The sequence below is a fragment of the Mastigoproctus giganteus genome, chromosome 9 (assembly GCF_048544385.1).
Source record: "Mastigoproctus giganteus isolate SK-2022 chromosome 9, ASM4854438v1, whole genome shotgun sequence".
Lineage (NCBI taxonomy): Eukaryota > Metazoa > Arthropoda > Arachnida > Uropygi > Thelyphonidae > Mastigoproctus > Mastigoproctus giganteus.
The window spans coordinates 103,386,625-103,404,814 of NC_143583.1; the positions used below are offsets into that span (position 1 = coordinate 103,386,625).

The 18,190-nt window shown below is 37.8% G+C and overlaps 1 protein-coding gene across 1 annotated transcript in view; it reads right to left on the reverse strand.

Annotated features, from left to right (window-relative positions):
* Nucleotides 1–2,122: 2,122 nt before the first annotated feature.
* The window catches only part of LOC150080606 (A disintegrin and metalloproteinase with thrombospondin motifs 6-like), a 518,673-nt gene continuing 502,605 nt past the window's right edge, over nt 2,123–18,190 (reverse strand). The window contains exon 25 of the mRNA XM_090381965.1: nt 2,123–2,689. Coding sequence (XP_090238091.1) covers nt 2,532–2,689 — 158 coding nt within the window. The 3' untranslated portion in view covers nt 2,123–2,531. The remainder of the gene's footprint in view (nt 2,690–18,190) is intronic.

Below are 18,190 nucleotides of genomic sequence, written 5' to 3' on the forward strand. Positions count from 1 at the left end.
AAAAGATTTCCATATGTATCCATATAAGATACAGTTGATTCAAGAACTTCAGCGTTGAGACCATGAACGCCATTGCAACTACAGTAATTCAATCTTACTTGTCTCTAATGAAGACCTGAATTTTTATGAGAAAATCATAATGAGCAACGAAGCCCATTTCGACCTCAGCGGTTATGTTAACAAACAAAGCTGCTATTCCACAAAGTGATTCATCAGCAACCATTACATTCTCGCAGAGTGACAGTGTGGTGTGTAATTTGGTCAGGAGGTGTTATTGGATCTTATTTCTTCGAAGACGCTGCGGGGTAATGCTGTAATTGTGAACAGCGACCACTACTGTGGTCGCTGTTCTTGGAAAACTGAGCTTGGAAAAAGTGGTTTCAGCAAGATGGCACTACATGTCACACAGCACGAGCCACAATCGGAATTTTGAAGAGAATGTTTCCACACAGATTAATCCAGAAGCGGTGACATCGATTGGCCACCAAGATTGCTAGATTTAACCACTGCAGTTTTTTCTGTGGGGTTATCTTAAAGGACGTGTCTAAGCCAATGAACAATATTTGAGCAGCAGTAGTTGAAATAGCACTTGAAATTTGTGTAAATGTTATGAGAAATGCTCTTAAAAGAGATCGCATTTGTGTGGCAGCAAGAGGCAGCCATTTGACCGACATTATATTCCACAAATAATTGCAAGGTCCAAATAAAGCATTTATGTTAAAATCTTTATTAGATGAATTATTTGAAATGAAAGTTGTAAAGTTAATTTTTGGCCACCTTGCATAAGGCAATGGTCAGGCCACACCTAGGGTACTGCACGCAGGTTGGGAGGCATCATTTTAGGAAGGATGTAGAACTGCTGGAATGGGTACAGAGAGGGGAAACAAGATTGGTGAGGGGAACAAAGGAATGCTCTTACCACAAAAGGCTTCAGTTTTGCAAATTGCAATGTCTGCAGACTAAGTCACCTGTGAGGTGAATGGATTGAGCAAGCTCCATTCTGATGGGATTCTTCCTCTTGCTCAGACTATAAACGTGAGGGGAAAATTCAAATTGAGGAAGGGTGGTTGCAGAAGTTTGCTTTTAGCCAGTGGGTTGTTGATTGCTGGAACAAACTTCCATCTGTTATTACAGAAGTGGATACCTTAAATAAATTAAAGGAAGAACTTGATAAACTAGGAAATGTGAAATGGGTTTTTTTTTGGCTGATGCTGTATAAGCTTGCTTCATTATATGCCACTGTGAAAAAGATTGTCCTACAGTGGATGGCCAATAACAGGTAATAAACAATATATTAGTGGCAGACCAGCAAAGGCAGCACTCTGAGCAGACAACACAAACTTTTTACTATCTTGTATTTCTTAAATTACACCTTCAGAAATTCAAGCTCAATATTAACATATTTCTTTTTAATTTTGTAATGTATGCTCATTCTACAAACAGTACTATAGGAGTCAGTAATGTTTGCATTTTGTTGTGATAATGATAAAACAAAAGCTCCCTAAGCTTGATCATTTTTAAGACTTTTTTTTTAATGATAATCTTAAATGCTGTCAAGTGAGAGAGTTAAGTGATTGATATATTTAAATTCTCTAGAAAAGTACTTAGTGACACGAGATGCTAATATAATGACATCTGGTACTCAACGATTTTTTTTTACATAAAGCACAAACCACATTTACAAAATGATTGTTTTGTGATAAAATATAAACTTAAATCAAAACTGCACATAGCATGATTGGATTTTTTTTCTCAAAAGCAACAGTAGCTTCATATAAATAATATTCACAAATAATTTATGATTTACATACATGCAATCTATTCACAGTTCACTAAACAGGGTGTTCCGTATGACTTAATATATAATACAATGCTAAAACATCTAATAAAATGTGTACAATTAACAAATTGATTTATTATAAGAGGATATATGATAAAGCAATGAAGTCTGCATAATCTTAAGGCACAATATGCACATTTTATTAATTTATCAAAATAACCAAATATTCCCAAGAGCAGTTTTTCAGTAATTTTGTTAATAAACTCCATCTGAAGAAACACAGCTCTTCAATGTTCACATAAAGATATTTACAGTCAGAGAACTTAGTTAATAAGTTAATAGAAAACTAAATAAATTGGATTATGTGACTTGCTCTAAGAAAGGAAATGTTTACATCTCTTCAGTTCATGCAACTCCAAGACAAACAGCAAACTCTCTTGAAGTGAACATTCTCGCTCTTGCAGTTCTCTAACAGCGATGAATATTGTCTTTGTTTATAGTGAGACAAACTTAGTAACGTGTTGGAAGTGCAATCAAGTTTCCACAAGCCACTGAAGATGATAAAGGATGATAGGGACACTTATTGTGTAAGCTGACATTACTGTGAGTTTCTACCATTCTTGAACTGAATCACAAAAAAATAAGTTCATTCACTTTATTATGATGTGAAGTGTCTTTTAAATATCTTAAGCCTTTGCTTTAATAAGTTGTTTTAACTTAGCCAAATGTTAACAGTTCTGTTTATAAAATCTTATGTTCTTCCTTGATTTGACATATGCAGTCTTCCTTTTAATACATCATGTTTGTTGCAAGTATAGCAGCATTTCACTTTAAAATACCAAGTGGAACACATATGTCGCAGAGATTTACAAAGAGGGGTTTCCAGTTGATCTTGACATTGAGTAAATGCTAAAATAAAAGAGAAATTAAATAGATATAAATGAATATTACTTTCAGATATCTATTATAGGTTTATTTAAAGAAAATTTGACAATTTCTGAAAGGTTCATAGTCTTAGCTTCATCCATCTCTTGCATACTGCTTAGATTGCTTAGATCAGTGTTTCTCAACTGCCAGTCTGGTGAAAGTTTAAGAAAAGATCTGAAGTCCTGTACTTTAAAGTAGAATGAAGAAAGGCCCTGTGGCCCCTTCATCCTTTTCTTTCCATTTGACTGCAGAATTTACAAGCCCTCAACCCTTCTCCTCCCTCCCCTTGAAAAATTTTTGCAAACATGTGGTACTCAGGTAGTTTTCCTCACCTCTTTCCTTGCAGCTCATTGGAATGAATTACCGTATTTCCCCATGTATAAGATGCACCTTAATTTTGGGGCCCAAAATTTGAAAAAAATGAATTACATAAAGTTATTGAACTCAAGTTTTATTCATCATATCATACAACTCCTCATCACTGTCAAAACTTCCATCCATTAGCTTGTCCTCATCTGTGTTTGATGACGAATCACTGTCTTCATATATTGCCTCGTCCTCAGTTCCATCTATGGCATTTGAAATGCCACACTTCTTAAATGACTTGACAACGATCTCAATCTTGATATTATCCCAGGATCTTTTCACCCAGGTACAAACTTCTCCTATAGTTGGTTTCTTCACTCTTCCTGCTGGTGTCAAATTGTCCCCAGAAGACTTCATCCATTGGTTCCATTCGTGTCTCATGGCAGCTTTGAAGGGTTTGTTAATGCTGACATCAAGTGGTTGGAGCTGGAATGTCAAGCCTCCAAGTATGATGGCAAGATTTGTTTTTTGCTCTGCAGCAATCTTCTTTGTGTTTTTTGTTATGTGTGCCCTGAACTGATCAAGCACCAATAGGGCAGGTTTGTGTAAGAGCCCACCTGGTCTCCTGCTCCAAACTTTCTCAAACCAGATCATCCCATCCTGATCAATCCAACCCTTGTCATGAACGTGGACAATCACTCCTCGAGGAATGTCTTCTTTTGGCATTGTTGTGCATTTGAAAATCAGCATAGGAGGCGGCTTGGTTCCGTCGACACAACAAGCTAGAACAACTGTATAATGGCTCTTTTCATGTCCACTTGTCTTCACAGTTACAGTTTTCACCCCCTTCTTATCAACAGTTCTGTTACTTGGGACATCAAATTGAAGGGGGACTTCGTCCATATTTGCAATCTGTTCCAACTCAAACTGATGCGTCTTCTGACATTGAATGACAAAACAATGAAATTCAAGGACCTTCTGCTCAGAGCTTTCAGGCATCTTTTGGACAAATCTGGTGTGTGTACGCATGCTTAGTCCATTCCGTTTCATGAACCTGAAGCACCAATTGTGTCCTTTTTCATCAGCAATTCTTCTTGCCTCATGCTGAACCATCTTTGTGGACACAGGAATTCCAATTGCCCTTTGCTCTTCAATTCCCTCTCTAAATCAGGCCATTCTGCTGACATGCCTCTCATGGCCTTCTTCTGCCATGGCGTGTTCAGTAGGGTTTCTTCTTCCCGTAGCCAGTCTCGGATTGTTTTCTCAGTTGGAGGAGGACCAAACTTACGTTCAGCAGCACGATTTCCATTCACTTTTGCAAACTGGATCACTTTTAACTTGAATTCAACACTGTACGAAAATCTTTTCTGGGGCGTACATGGCAAAACATAACCTAACATACCGGTAACAAGTGCAAAACAATGAGCGCAAAGGCAGGAAATGCAAGTAAAAAAAATCTACAACCACTGTATAAGACGCACCCAGTTTTTAGACCCCAAATTTTTCGAAAAAGGGTGCATCTTATACATGGGGAAATACAGTAATATCTCCCCCTCCCCAACATCAGAAATAAAATCAGGAAGTGTGATTAAATGAGATTGCTATTTAATTAGGTTTTGAGAACACCATTTTTTATAGTGTAATATGAGAATTAATATCGCATTGGCTTAATGTGTAAACCACCTGTACATTTTAAATAATTATTTTAATGAAATTATAAACTGTTGTGAATTAAATCTTTATCCTTTAAAGTAGTCTAAGATGCTTTCATGATTTTTACAAATGTTCAGCTGGAATATAATCATATTGTATACAAGGAAGGTACACACTTAAGCCTAATAAATATTTCAACATTCATAGAATTTCTTATTAACCCCTTAACTGGGCATGGCATGTCAATGTTTTTTTTTTTTTTTTTGAGGATCAAATGCACACTAAGAAAAAGTTACCTCATTTATATATAACCTTCAAATTTTGAATTATTTCTTCAAAAAATTAATTCAGAATTGTTCACTTTTTATGCTACTTTTATTTTCAATCTATTATGAACACATTTGAGAAACATTCATTGTTTTAAATAAAACATATATGACAGAATTTTATAGTAATTCTTAAAGTACCATGTTGTGTTAATAATCAATAGTATAGCAATTGCTTAATTATCAGGTATCACCTCACTTATCCATTTTCACATTGGTAGTAGAAAAAGTGAAGGCATTAAAAATATATAATTGAACTACATTAATGATTTTAACACTGTGCTCGGAGGAAGAAGAGGTGCACAACTTTTAACAATTTAAGTTCGTTTACATAGTGATTTTTATAAATGACAACCGGGGAAATGAGGTGAGTATAAAATATATATTTTTTTAATAAAACCTTCTCTGCAGTTCTTTAGCCATATTTTTTTATCATCCAGAAAAATGGAAATTGGAAAACCCACTTACTTCAATTGTATGCCAGCCAGCTCTTCCGTACCATAACACAAAGCCAGAGAGTAACAATTGGAAGCATTGCAATCAAAGAAAACACTTTTGTTAAACAGTAAAGGAAATTTCAAGTTGAAAGGCAAAGGCCGTGTAGACTGAGAAGATGCACACACAATATTGCTGAAATCTGGTTTCTCATAGACCCTATACACATCCACTGTTTACCTAGCTAAACAATGTTCATGACCCATACAAAAATTATGCTGGCAATATCAAATCTTGTAATTTTCTTTAAAACAGTACTACATAACAATGTAAATTTGAGTATAACAGATTTCTCTACTTTGTGGTTGATGAAAATGCAAAAATTTACCCACGTGTGCTTTTTTTCCCTGTAGTTGCATATCTTTATTTGATTGGATCTCGTGACTTACATTTCAGATTATCACCAGAAAGTTAGAATCAAAAGACAAATTCCTTCTTCGTGTTATTGGACTTTGTTAATTACAATCAAAGCTCTTTATAGCAACCGTCTTTTTAACTTCCCACATGTTATAACGTCCTATGGGGTTGGTTCTTGCCAATTTCTCATTAACCTAATGCTATTTTATGAACAATCAATATAACACCCTTCCAATATAATGACTTTTTTCATGCCCTGGGAGGGTCATTATATAAAGCTTTGACTCTACATATTACTGCAACAAATGGCATATTTTCACATGTAAACATAATGCTTCCATTTCATATTAGTAATAAGCCTCTCATCAAAAGTTTTTCAACCAAGAATTCTGTTCTGGAATACAGATAAAACTTTGCAATTAGAGATGGGCAATATCCAGTATTCTCTAAATGCACATAATAGAAAAAAGGCATCTACTTATCTAAGAAAAACTCATCATAATACTGCAGAGTTGCAACTGAAGTTAAAGAATTATGTAGTTAAAAAGAGATTTATGCATAAACCAAAAGCTATTATTAATACTGACAATATCTGCATTCCATCACCGTGTAAGTTCCTAAAATGAAGATATTGTCATATAAAAAGTTGACAAAGGAGATAGCATAATCATTATCAACAAAAATGCACCTAAATAATAATTCACAAAATACAGGCAGTTTACGAGTTTTTTTTCCCCCTAAGTATCAAGTATCAACAAAATCGAAAATATGAACATTAATTGCAAAAAAAAAAAAAATGAATGTTAAACATTCATAAATACCAAATTTCAAACCACGCTCGTAGCTGTAAGATACAGTGTACCCCTGCTTTATGATATTAATCTGTTCCAGAGACACCATCGTAATGTGAACCCAATAACACAGTTTTTAGTAATTCATTCCATGACCTCGCAAGTTGAAATTTTCACTATATAACTCTCTGGAAGATCATTTTTATAGTGTAAATTTTATTAGTTACCAATTAAAATGCACTACACTTTCATCGTTATCATATGTTCTGTTATAAGAATCAATTTTGAATGCCTTTGTGATATTTTCTAAAACACATTTCTGGAGGTCACTACCATAAAACAATAAAAACAATTTGCACTTTCCAGTTTATTGGGCTTTTCTGTTAGTGCAAGCAATTATAAATGGGTAGCAAACTCCATGTTATTGCATTTGCAAAAAACACCAATAGCTGGAATTGTGTGGTTTTTTATGTTATTATGGTGGAATGTGTTTCCACTTCCATGAAATCTTCAATCGTATAAAAAACAAATATTTAGAATTATTGCTGAATTCATCTATTTTTATTTTTAATACTGGTTAACAAGAAAGTGTTACATACAAATATGAGTATTTGTACATAACACTTCATTCTTTTTTTTTAAGCTTCGTAAACTTTTTACTCTGTGCAAATCGTTTTAGTTGCAATTTGTGCATTCCGTTAAAAAATGCTTATGCATGCTATTCAAATTTATAAAGAAAAGAGATTATCTTGGAAACAAACACCTCGAAGCATTTCTGAAGACGACAACTCCTTGTGCAATAAACTAATGAGTGCTGAGCCAATAATGAGTGATCAATGAGTGTGCATTTAGTTGATGATGATGAAGAATAAACATTCTTTAATATTATAATTTCTTAATTTTACAGGCTACGTTTTCATTTCTTTGGATAAATCAATCATTGTTTAAACAAACTAATTAGCTAACTAATTTCATTGTTGAAAACGTAACCCCTATTTTTAGCATTATGTATATGGGAAATAAATTCCCACTTTACAAGCGTGTGCTAGGAACGAATTAACTCAAAGTCGGGAACTACCGGTATTACATGAATACTCATATTCGTATATAACACTTTCTTGTTAACCAGTATTAAAAATAAGTAAAAATTATTTCACCTCATACAGTATTCCCAATTTAAAGTTCAAAATACTGCAAAAACAAGATTTAATTACTAAAATTTAAAAATACTTAGTTTTAAATTTCTCAACTTCACTAATAGTCCATACAGTTGGAAGGTAAGTTTGGAGAAAAATTAAGCCTTGTTAATTTTTTATAGGAATTGCTATTATTTATAATTTCAAAACTCAAAGCCCATGCCAATAATTGTTTTTCATTTCACATGTTTTGTACACCAATGCTAGGAGTTTGGTAAATAAATTTGACGAATTTGAGGTTTGCTCAAAGCATCTGCAGTAGGAAGGATATAACCTACTGTAGGGGTCAGCAACCTGTGGCTCTTTAACTTTTAGCCCACATGAAGCACAATTTAAAATGCAATTAGAGGACTTAAAAATCAAGGACATGTGGAGTGCAAGACTAAAATGCCTTAAACTGAAATTGAGGATTTGTCAAAGCAAAAGGCTGCCCTTGTAATTCTACACAAATGGATGGCAATAGATGAGTTGAAAAAGAAAAACCAAATTGTGTTTGATGCATAGAGTAGCTTACCAGACAAGTATATAAATTTGAAAATATTTTCTTTTGGACTTCTCTCAGTTTTTTGTTCAATGTATTTCTGCGGGAAAATATTTTCGAACATGAACTGTGTTAATGAATTGTTAACAGGAGAGACTGCTTCTACAGGGATGAGATACACTTAAATAGAAAGGGTGCAAGAATGTTTGCTGATGCTATCGAGGCAATGTTAGGTGGGTTGGAAAACTGCTAGATTGGGGGGATACAAGGACTAATAGATTAACAGTAGCCACTGGCAGAGGTGTGATTCTTGCACTGCTTCTATTGGAATGAGCAGAAGCCTGGAAAATAAGATGCAGGATATTTCAGAGACTGCTGGGAGTCATTGGGGTACAAGTAAACACATGGGTTGTGTTAGGGTAGCTAGAACAGGTGCATGTATACTTGCATGTACACCAATGCTAGCAATGCTCGAGTCTGCTGACAAGGCTAGTAGGGGCCAGATGTGTTCAAAAGCCGCTAAGTGGATTTTTCTTATTTATTGATTTGAAATTATTGTTTTTCTAAAACTTTTGATTTAAATTTAGTAGTATAGCATTATTTTGTGATTTTCTGATTAATTTGGTGTATTTATTCTTTACTCGGCCTTGCAATTGCATAAAAGTATCGGTAAGCTTATCCACGTGTTACAAGTTGCAACTCCGCTTGAACGAGAAGTTTTTTTTTAGCCATATTTAGCCGCTTATTGAATATTTTTTACATCAAATTATTTTTTGTAAGTAGCTTATAGACCTAGTAAGGATCGTTAGTTTATTCTGAATTGAGACAGCGAGATTTGAAAGTTAATTAATACTTAAGTGTCCATAGATTACCGTTCGTAACTTCCCGCCTTTGTCCTTGTCATACGATCGTTATATATCGAACCTAGATATCGTTAGTATAGTATAGGTTATAATATTTTCAGTGATCGGTAAAATCTATTAAACTTGTTGAACTTCGTTGGCATTTAAACTGTACTTTTAACTAAATACATATACCGACTTAGATTACAAACGTAACATAATTAATTAATACATAACTGATACGGAAGTTATATAAAGGGAACTCGGAGATAATTAATACTTGACACTAAAAAATATATATCCCGTTATAACTGTGTTGGGAGATAAGTTAGGGTTATAAACTGAAATTGAAATTTTATTTAAATTAAAAGAAAGCATGACTCAGCCCAGAGCAGCAAAACAAAAGGCTCAAGCTAATGGAAGTGCTGTGGCTCAGAGGAGAACTGAGAGAGGCAGTTGCCTTCTGAATCACAGCCTTCTAAAATGCACAGCTTGCATGCTGTTTGTGGAGCATTCAGGTATGGGACATGATATTGCCATGGGGGATGTCTTTGTGTGTGCGCGATGCAAGGAGTGTATCGAAATCAGGCAACAACTCAGCGTTCTTATGGGCCTATATGAGAGCTTGAAGGACAGGGTGGATGCCCTCGAAGGAACTAAATTGAGGGGCCCATCAAGCTCTCAGCTGCCCACATCAACGCCAGAGCTTGCACTTGGTCGTCGTGCAACACAGCAGCAACCCCCAAGGCAGAATGCGCTGGTCCCAAAGGAACTAGTAGTTGTTGGTGACTCTATTGTCAGGGAAACGGGGAACATGCTTTGTAAAAAGGATAGGTGGAACAGGACCAAGGTATGTCTGCCAGGGGCAAAGGTTGATGATGTTGTTGAGCGGTTATCATCTTTTAAGGGCACAAAAGGTGATATAGTTGTACACGTTGGCACTAATGATATCAAGAGTAGGAGACCGACAGAATTGCTTAACAAGTACAGGTCACTGTTGAAAAAAAGCCGGGAAATAGGGTTGAAATTGAAAGTGTCTGCAATTCTGCCCAGACACGATAGGACGGAGTATATGACGAGAGCCTTGTTGATCAATTCGGCCCTGGAAAGATTGTGCAAGGCTCAAGGGGTAGAATTTTTTTCAGCCTGGACTGTACTTGTTAACAGGAGGGATTGCTTCTACAGGGATGGGATACACTTAAATAGAAAGGGTGCAAGAATATTTGCTGATGCTATCGAGGCAGTGTTAGGTGGGTCGGAAAACTGCTAACTTGGGGAGGAGACACAGATGAATAGATTAACAGTAACCACTGGCAGAGGTGAAAGAGATTCTTGCACTGTTTCTATTGGAATGAGCAGAAGCCTGAAAAACAAGATGCAGGATATTTTAGAGACTGCCGGGAGTCATTGCGGTACAAGTAAACACATGGGTTGTGTTAGGGTAGCTAAGAATAGAAATAGTGCATGTATACTTGCGTGTACACTAATGCTAGGAGTTTAGTAAATAAATTTGATGAATTTGAGGTATTGCTCAAAACATCAAAGGCAGATATTGTTGGGATATCAGAGACGTGGTGTCACACAGATATAAGGAATGCAGAACTGGAATTTGGGGAGTACAGCATCTACAGAAAGGATAGACTGGATAGGAAGGGAGGAGGGGTTATGCTATTAGTTAAGAAATACATAAAATCCAAGGAAGTGAAGCAGTGGACATTGCTGGACAGTGCAGTGTTGAGTCAGTTTGGTGTGACATAAGCATTGGGAGATCAAAATTGAGAGGAAGAGTGTGCTATAGGCCTAATGACTCTGATGAGTACAATAAGATACTGTACAGGGAAATAGAGTGGGCCAGTAAATCAGAGAGTCTTATAATGGGAGATTTTAATTTCCCAGATATTGGCTGGAATTTGGGAGCTGGTCACTCACACACTAGCAAGGCTTTTGTGGATTTATTGGATGATTGTTTTCTACATCAGCATGTTCGGGAGGTAACTAGAGGGAGTAATACTCTTGATTTGATTATTAGTAGTGATTCTTCATGCATTAAGAATCTGCAGATAAATGAACCACTAGGTGGCAGTGATCACAGTGTGCTGAAGTGGAATTTACCCAAAGAGGTAACTACCATTAGGGGTAAAGGAAAGGGTTATTGCTTTCATAAAGGCGACTACGATGGACTGAGACAGTGTTTAAATTCTATACAGTGGGACTAACTGATGATGTTACCAACAGCAAATGCACAATGGAAGCATTCAAAGAACCTATCTTGGAAGCTACTAGGCTTTACATACCAACTAAGAAATATTGTTCAAGGTTTCGGCCTAAATGAATGTCAGATGAACTGATGAGGCAAATGGCAGAGAAGAAACATGCATTGGATACATACAAATTAACACATGACACAGAAGCCTATGATAGGTACAAGTTGGTCTGTAACCAAGTTCCAAAGGAGGTTAGGCAGGCGAAGGCAGATTACGAGAAATCTTTGGCAAGGTATGCAAAGAAAAACAGCAAAGAGTTCTCTACTTATGTAAACTCTAGAAGGAAGGGGATGAATTCGATGGGTCAACTGTTGATGATCCTGCTCAGGTAGCTAACAAATTAATGAATATTTTGCATCGACATTCACACATGAGGAGTTATTTAGCGAGGGGAAAGCCAGAGGTGTATTCAACTCTAGCAGTAAGCTAGAGAATCTTGAAATAACTGGGAGTAAAGTGGAGGAGAAACTGTTGAAGATAAACACAAGAAAGGCACCTGGGGTGGATGCGATCTATCCAGTTATATTAAAGGAGGCAGCAAAGGAAGTAAGCAAACCCTTAGCCATAATTATGAGAGCTTCCTTGGACTCAGCGGAGGTACCCACAGACTGGAGATGTGCAAATGTAACCCCAATTCACAAAGGAGGATCAAAGGCTGACACAAGTAATTATATACCTGTGAGTTTAACTTCTGTTCCAGGAAAATTAATGGAAGCACTGGTTAAAGAAGCACTGCAGGATCATCTTGACAAGAATTCAGTTATAGCTCAGACCAATTTGACTGGATACTATGATGTAGTCACAAAAGAATTGGATGCAGGGAATAACTTTGATATTATTTATTTGGATCTTAGAAAGGCTTTTGATACTGTTGCACATGAAAGACTGCTGCACAAATTGGAGCAGTGTGGCACTGGTGGCAAATTGTTGCTATGGATAAAGGGATGGTTGAGTGGCAGAAGACAGAGTGGTAATTAATGGACACTGCTCATCGTGGACTAATGTTATTAGTGGAGTCCCTCAGGGTCCATTGTTGTTTTCTGTATTTATAAATAATATTGATGATGGTATATCAAGCTTAATGTCCAAGTTTGCAGACGATACAAAGTTGGCAGGGTTGTTAAGGACGCTACTGACGCTATGCTGCTGCAACAGGATCTGGAAAGGTAGAGCAGATGGGCTGAGAGGTGGCAAATGAAGTTTAACGTTGACGTTAAACTGAAGTTTAACAATGTAAAGTACCACATATGGGAAACAGCAACCCCAGAGAAACGTATCAACTCCGTGGTACTACACTGACAGTGGTAGAGAATGAAAGGGACCTGGGGGTAATTGTGCAGGCAGATATGAAGTTCTCTGAGCAGTGCAGACGGGCTGCAAGAGTAGCTCATGGTGTGTTATCAATGATATACAGGAATTTTTCTAGCAGGGATAGGGAGGTGATTATTCTCTTGTATAAGGCAATGGTCAGGCGGCACCTTGAGTACTGTAAACAGGTCTGGAGGCCTCATTTCAAGAAGGATGTAGAGTTGCTGGAACGAGTACAGAGAAGGGCAACAAGGTTAGTGAACGGAAAGAAGGGCTTAAGTTTTGCAAATTACAGTGTCTGGAGACTAGTCACCGGCGATGTGATCTGATAGAGGTGTACAAAGTCTTGAATAGTTTGAGCATGTTCAATGCTGATGGGATACTGCCTCTTGCTCAGAATTATCACCTGAAAGAGCATAAATTCAAATTGTGGAAAGACAGATGTAGGATAGATGTGCGGAAATTTGCCTTTAGCCAGCGGGTAGTTGGTTGGTGGAACAGACTTCCATCTCGTTGTGGAAGTTGATAGCCTAAATAAATTTAAGGCTCAGCTGGACAGGTATTTCGAACGAACGGAGGGGTGAAGTGGAAGGGTTTTTTTTTTTTTTGGCTGATGCTGCATAAGCTTGCTTTCTTGCATCATATGCTAATGCTAAATCAAGAAATCGTCTGAACAATGCAAGTCTCTCGGTATGTTTAAAGTTAAAAATTATGGCATACTCGCCTGATGTTGAGAGACTCACTCAAGATATTAAGCAGCAAAAGTCTCATTAATTTGTACCTAATTGGATGTGTGTGTTAAGTTTTTTCAGTATTAATAAATATTTCAATATATATATTTTTTTAATAAAACACCTTCCCACTCTATTCCATTTCTTAAACCCCCCTCCCCCAGTTTGAGCTGAGATGTGGCTCTTCAAATTCTCTTTTCTTTTAAATTTGATCATAATACAGTGAATTCACTCAAAAAAGGCTGCTGACCCCCTGACCTGTATAAGGCAATGGTGAGACAATACCTGTAATACTGTACCCAATATGGATACCACATCTAAAATGCATTGAACTTCTTGAAAATGTCCAAAGAGAGACAATGTGCTTGTTGAGATTGGCAAAAAGTGCACTCACATGATCCAAAATTTTGATTATGTGGTTTGAGAAAAACCTGGTAACCAGATCTCAGAGAGGATCTAATTAAAGCCTCACAGGCAGCACAGTCATAATTACAATCTTCCCACACTGGGTTTAAAAGGCCCAAGTTTGAATCCTAGCAATAACACGAGGAATTCTTATGGGATTTTTTCAGAATGTGACTGTCTCAGTAGAGCTAACTTAAAAACTTCATTAAAATCGAAACATAATCATAGGATACCTAATTAGTAATGGGTAGGCCCACCTTCACCCAGATAAGGGCAGTCACATGGTGAGACATTGAGTCCACTAGTTCATAAAAGTGTTCCACAAGTTTTTCCATGCTTGCTGCACTGCTGTCCACAATTCCATTGCATTCCTGGGTGGGGGATCCAAAGCTCAAATGGTTCATGTGTAGTGAAACAGGGAGGCCATTCCATGGTGGTAAAATCTGCAGAATGCTCTTCGAACCACCACAGCTCTCTGGGGAGGTGCATTGTCCTGCTGGAAGAGTCCATTGCCCTGTGAGTGCATGATGACCATGAAGCTATGTAGAGGGTCTGCAAGAATGGACACATAACCTGGACCATTCAGCGATGCATCTAAATGTACCAGAGGTCCCAACATGTGCCAGTTCAACACACCCTATACCATTACTGACCATCCACCTGCCTGAACAGTTTCTTGTTGACATGACGGGTGCATAGCTTCGTGCAGTTTCTGCCAGATACACACCCTCCTGTCCTCTCAAAATAATTGGAAACAGGACATCATCCAAGGTCAAATCTCATGAATTCTGTCCTTTAAGTGTACATAAATTAAACCACAAAACAAACATTTATACTGCAATTGTATTAGAGATGGTTCTACATTGCTTGCCAAAATCATGCCATGAAATTGAATTCTTGAAAAGAACACGTGCATTTTTAAGTCGGTCTTTGGGGACTAATTCCAGTGAGTATGGTTGCTACAAGATTCACTCGAAGGATATTGTGGACCAGACAGAAATGCCTGCAGACATTTCCAGTGTCAGTCATGAGTTCATCATTTGTATAGCTTGTGGCATGTATTCTAAGGTTGGTCTAGTGGACAAACCTAGCTCAACTGATTCTTTCCTTTGCATCTGACGTAAAAAGTGCATCAATCTCAAATTAGAACTTGGTGTGTTATGAGAATTTAAGCCACTGAATAAACAAATGTAACTGGGAGCTCATTAGGGAAACAAGTATCTCATGATCTGGTAAGTGATGCACCCTCAATTCGGGTACTAGATAAGAATAGTCAAGTGCATACTGCTCTGGATGAAGGTGATCAAGCTTTATTGGGAGACTATTGTCAGGTAAAAATGGATAATCATTTTGTAATAAAGATAGGCAGACCAGACCTGGGGTGTTCTGTGTTAGAACCAGGAGCAACAATTAGCATTAGCATTAGCAGAGGCATATGATGCAAGAAAGCAAGCTTATTCAGCATCAGCCAAAAAAAAAAAAAAAAACCCACTCCCATTTCACCCCTCCGTTCGTTCGAAATACCTGTCCAGTTGAGCTTTAAATTTGTTTAGGCTATCTATCAACTTCAACGACAAGTGATGGAAGTCGGTTCCACCAACCAACCACCCGCTGGCCAAAGGCAAATTTCCGCACATCTATCCTACATCCGTCCTTCCTCAATTTGAATTTATGCCCTCTGAGGTGATTATTCTGAGAAAGATGAAGAATCCCATTGGCATTGAGCATGCTCAAACCATTCAAAGCCTTATACACCTCTATCAGATCACCTCGCCGGTGCCTAGTCTCCAAACTCTGTAATTTGCAAAACTTAAGCCTTTCTTCGTAAGAGCAACCCTTTGTTCCATTTACTAATCTTGTTGCCCTTCTCTGTACCCGTTCCAGCAGCTCTACATCCTTCTTGAAATGAGGCCTCCAGACCTGTATACAGTACTCAAGATGTGGCCTTACCATTGCCTTATACAAGGGAATAATCACCTCCTTATCCCTGCTAGAAAAATTCCTGTATATCATTGACAAGACACCATGAGCTACTCTTGCAGCTCGTCTGCACTGCTCAGAGAACTTCATATCTGCCTGCACAATTACCCCCAGGTCCTTTTCATTCTCCACCACTGTCAGTGTAGTACCGCAGAGTTGATACGTTGCTCTGGGGTTACTGTTTCCCATATGCAGCACTTTACATTTGTCGATGTTAAACCTCATTTGCCACCTCTCAGCCCATCTGTTCAACCTTTCCAGATCCTGTTGCAGCAGCATAGCGTCAGTATTGTCCTTAACGACCCTGCCAACCTTTGTATCATCTGCAAACTTGGACATTAAACTTGATATCCCATCATCAATATCATTCATAAACACCGAAAACAACAACGGACCCAACACTGAACCTTGAGGAACTCCACTAATAACATTAGTCCACGTTGAGCAGTGTCCATTGATTACCACTCTCTGTCTTCTGCCACTCAACCATCCCCTTATCCATAGCAGCAATTTGCCTCCAATGCCACACTGCTCCAATTTGTGCGCAGTCTTCCATGTGCAACAGTATCAAAAGCCTTTCTAAGATCCAAATATATAATATCAAAGTTATTCCCTGCATCCAGTTCTTTTGTGACTACATCATAGTATCCAATCAAATTGGTCAGGCAAGACCTGCCCTTAACAAAACCATGCTGCGTCTGAGCTATAACTGAATTCTTGTCTAGATGATCCTGCAGTGCTTCTTTAACCAGTGCCTCCATTAATTTACCTGGAACAGAAGTTAAACTAACAGGTCTATAATTACTTGTGTCAGCCTTTGATCCTCCTTTGTGAATTGGGGTTACATTTGCACATCTCCAGTCTATGGGTACCTCCCCTGAGTCCAAAGAAGCTCTCATAATTATGGCTAGGGGTTTGCATACTTCCTTTGCTGCCTCCTTTAATATAACTGGATAGATCCCATCCACCCCAGGTGCTTTTTTATGTTTATCCTCAACAATCTCTCCTCCACTTTCCTCTCAGTTATTACAAAATCATCCAGCTCACTGCCAATGTTTACTTTACCTACATCATTCTCCTTCCTGAATAACTCCTCATGCGTGAATGTAGATGCAAAATACTCGTTTAGATTGTTAGCCACCTGAGCAGGATCCTCAACTGTTGAACCATCAATATCCAGTGGGCCAATCTGATTCATCCCTTTCCTTTTCGAGTTCAAGTATGTAAAGAACTCTTTTCTGTTTTTCTTTGCATCCTTTGCCAAGGATTTTTCATAGTCTGCCTTTGCCTGCCTAATCTCCTTTGTGACTTGGTTACAGACCAACTTATATCTATCATAGGCTTCCATGTCACCCATTAATTTGTATGTATCCCATGCATTTTTCTTCTCTGCCACATGTCTCATTAGTTCATCTGACAACCATTTAGGCCTAAACCTTGAACAATATTTCTTAGTTGGTATGTAAAGCCTGGTAGCCTCCAAGATTAGTTCCTTGAACTTCCCATTTTGAGTTTGCTGTTGGTAACATCATCAGTTGGTCCCACTGTATAGAATTTAAATACTGTCTCAGACCATCATAGTCGCCTTTACGAAAACAAAAACCCTTCCCTTTACCTCTGATGGTAGTTACCTCCTTGAGTAAATCCCACTTCAACACACTGTGATCACTGCCACCTAGTGGTTCATTTATCTGCAGGTTCTTAATGCATGAAGAATCACTACTGATAATCAGATCAAGAGTATTGCTCCCTCTTGTTGCCTCACGAACAGGCTGATGTAGAAAACAATCATCCAATAAATCCACAAAAGCCTTGCTAGTGTGCGAGTGACCAACCCACAAATTCCAGTCAATATCTGGGAAATTAAAGTCCCCCATTATAAGACTCTCTGATTTACTGGCCCACTCTATTTCCCTGTACAATATCTTATTATACTCATCAGAGTCATTAGGCCTATAGCACACTCCTACTCTCAATTTTGATTTCCCTATGCTTATGTCACACCAAACTGACTCGACACTGCCCTGTCCATCGATGTCGACTGGCTTCACTTCCTTGGACTTTATGTGTTTCTTAATTAATAGCATAACCCCTCCTCCCCTCCTGTCCTGTCTATCCTTTCTATACACATTGTATTCCCCAAATTCCAGTTTCGCATTACTTATATCTGTGTGACACCACGTCTCTGATATCCCAACAATATCTGCCTTTGATGTTTTGAGCAATACCTCAAATTCATCAAATTTATTTACCAAACTCCTAGCATTGGTGTACACGCAGGTATACATGCACCTGTTTCTATTCTTAGCTACCCTAACACAACCCATGTGTTTACTTGTACCGCAATG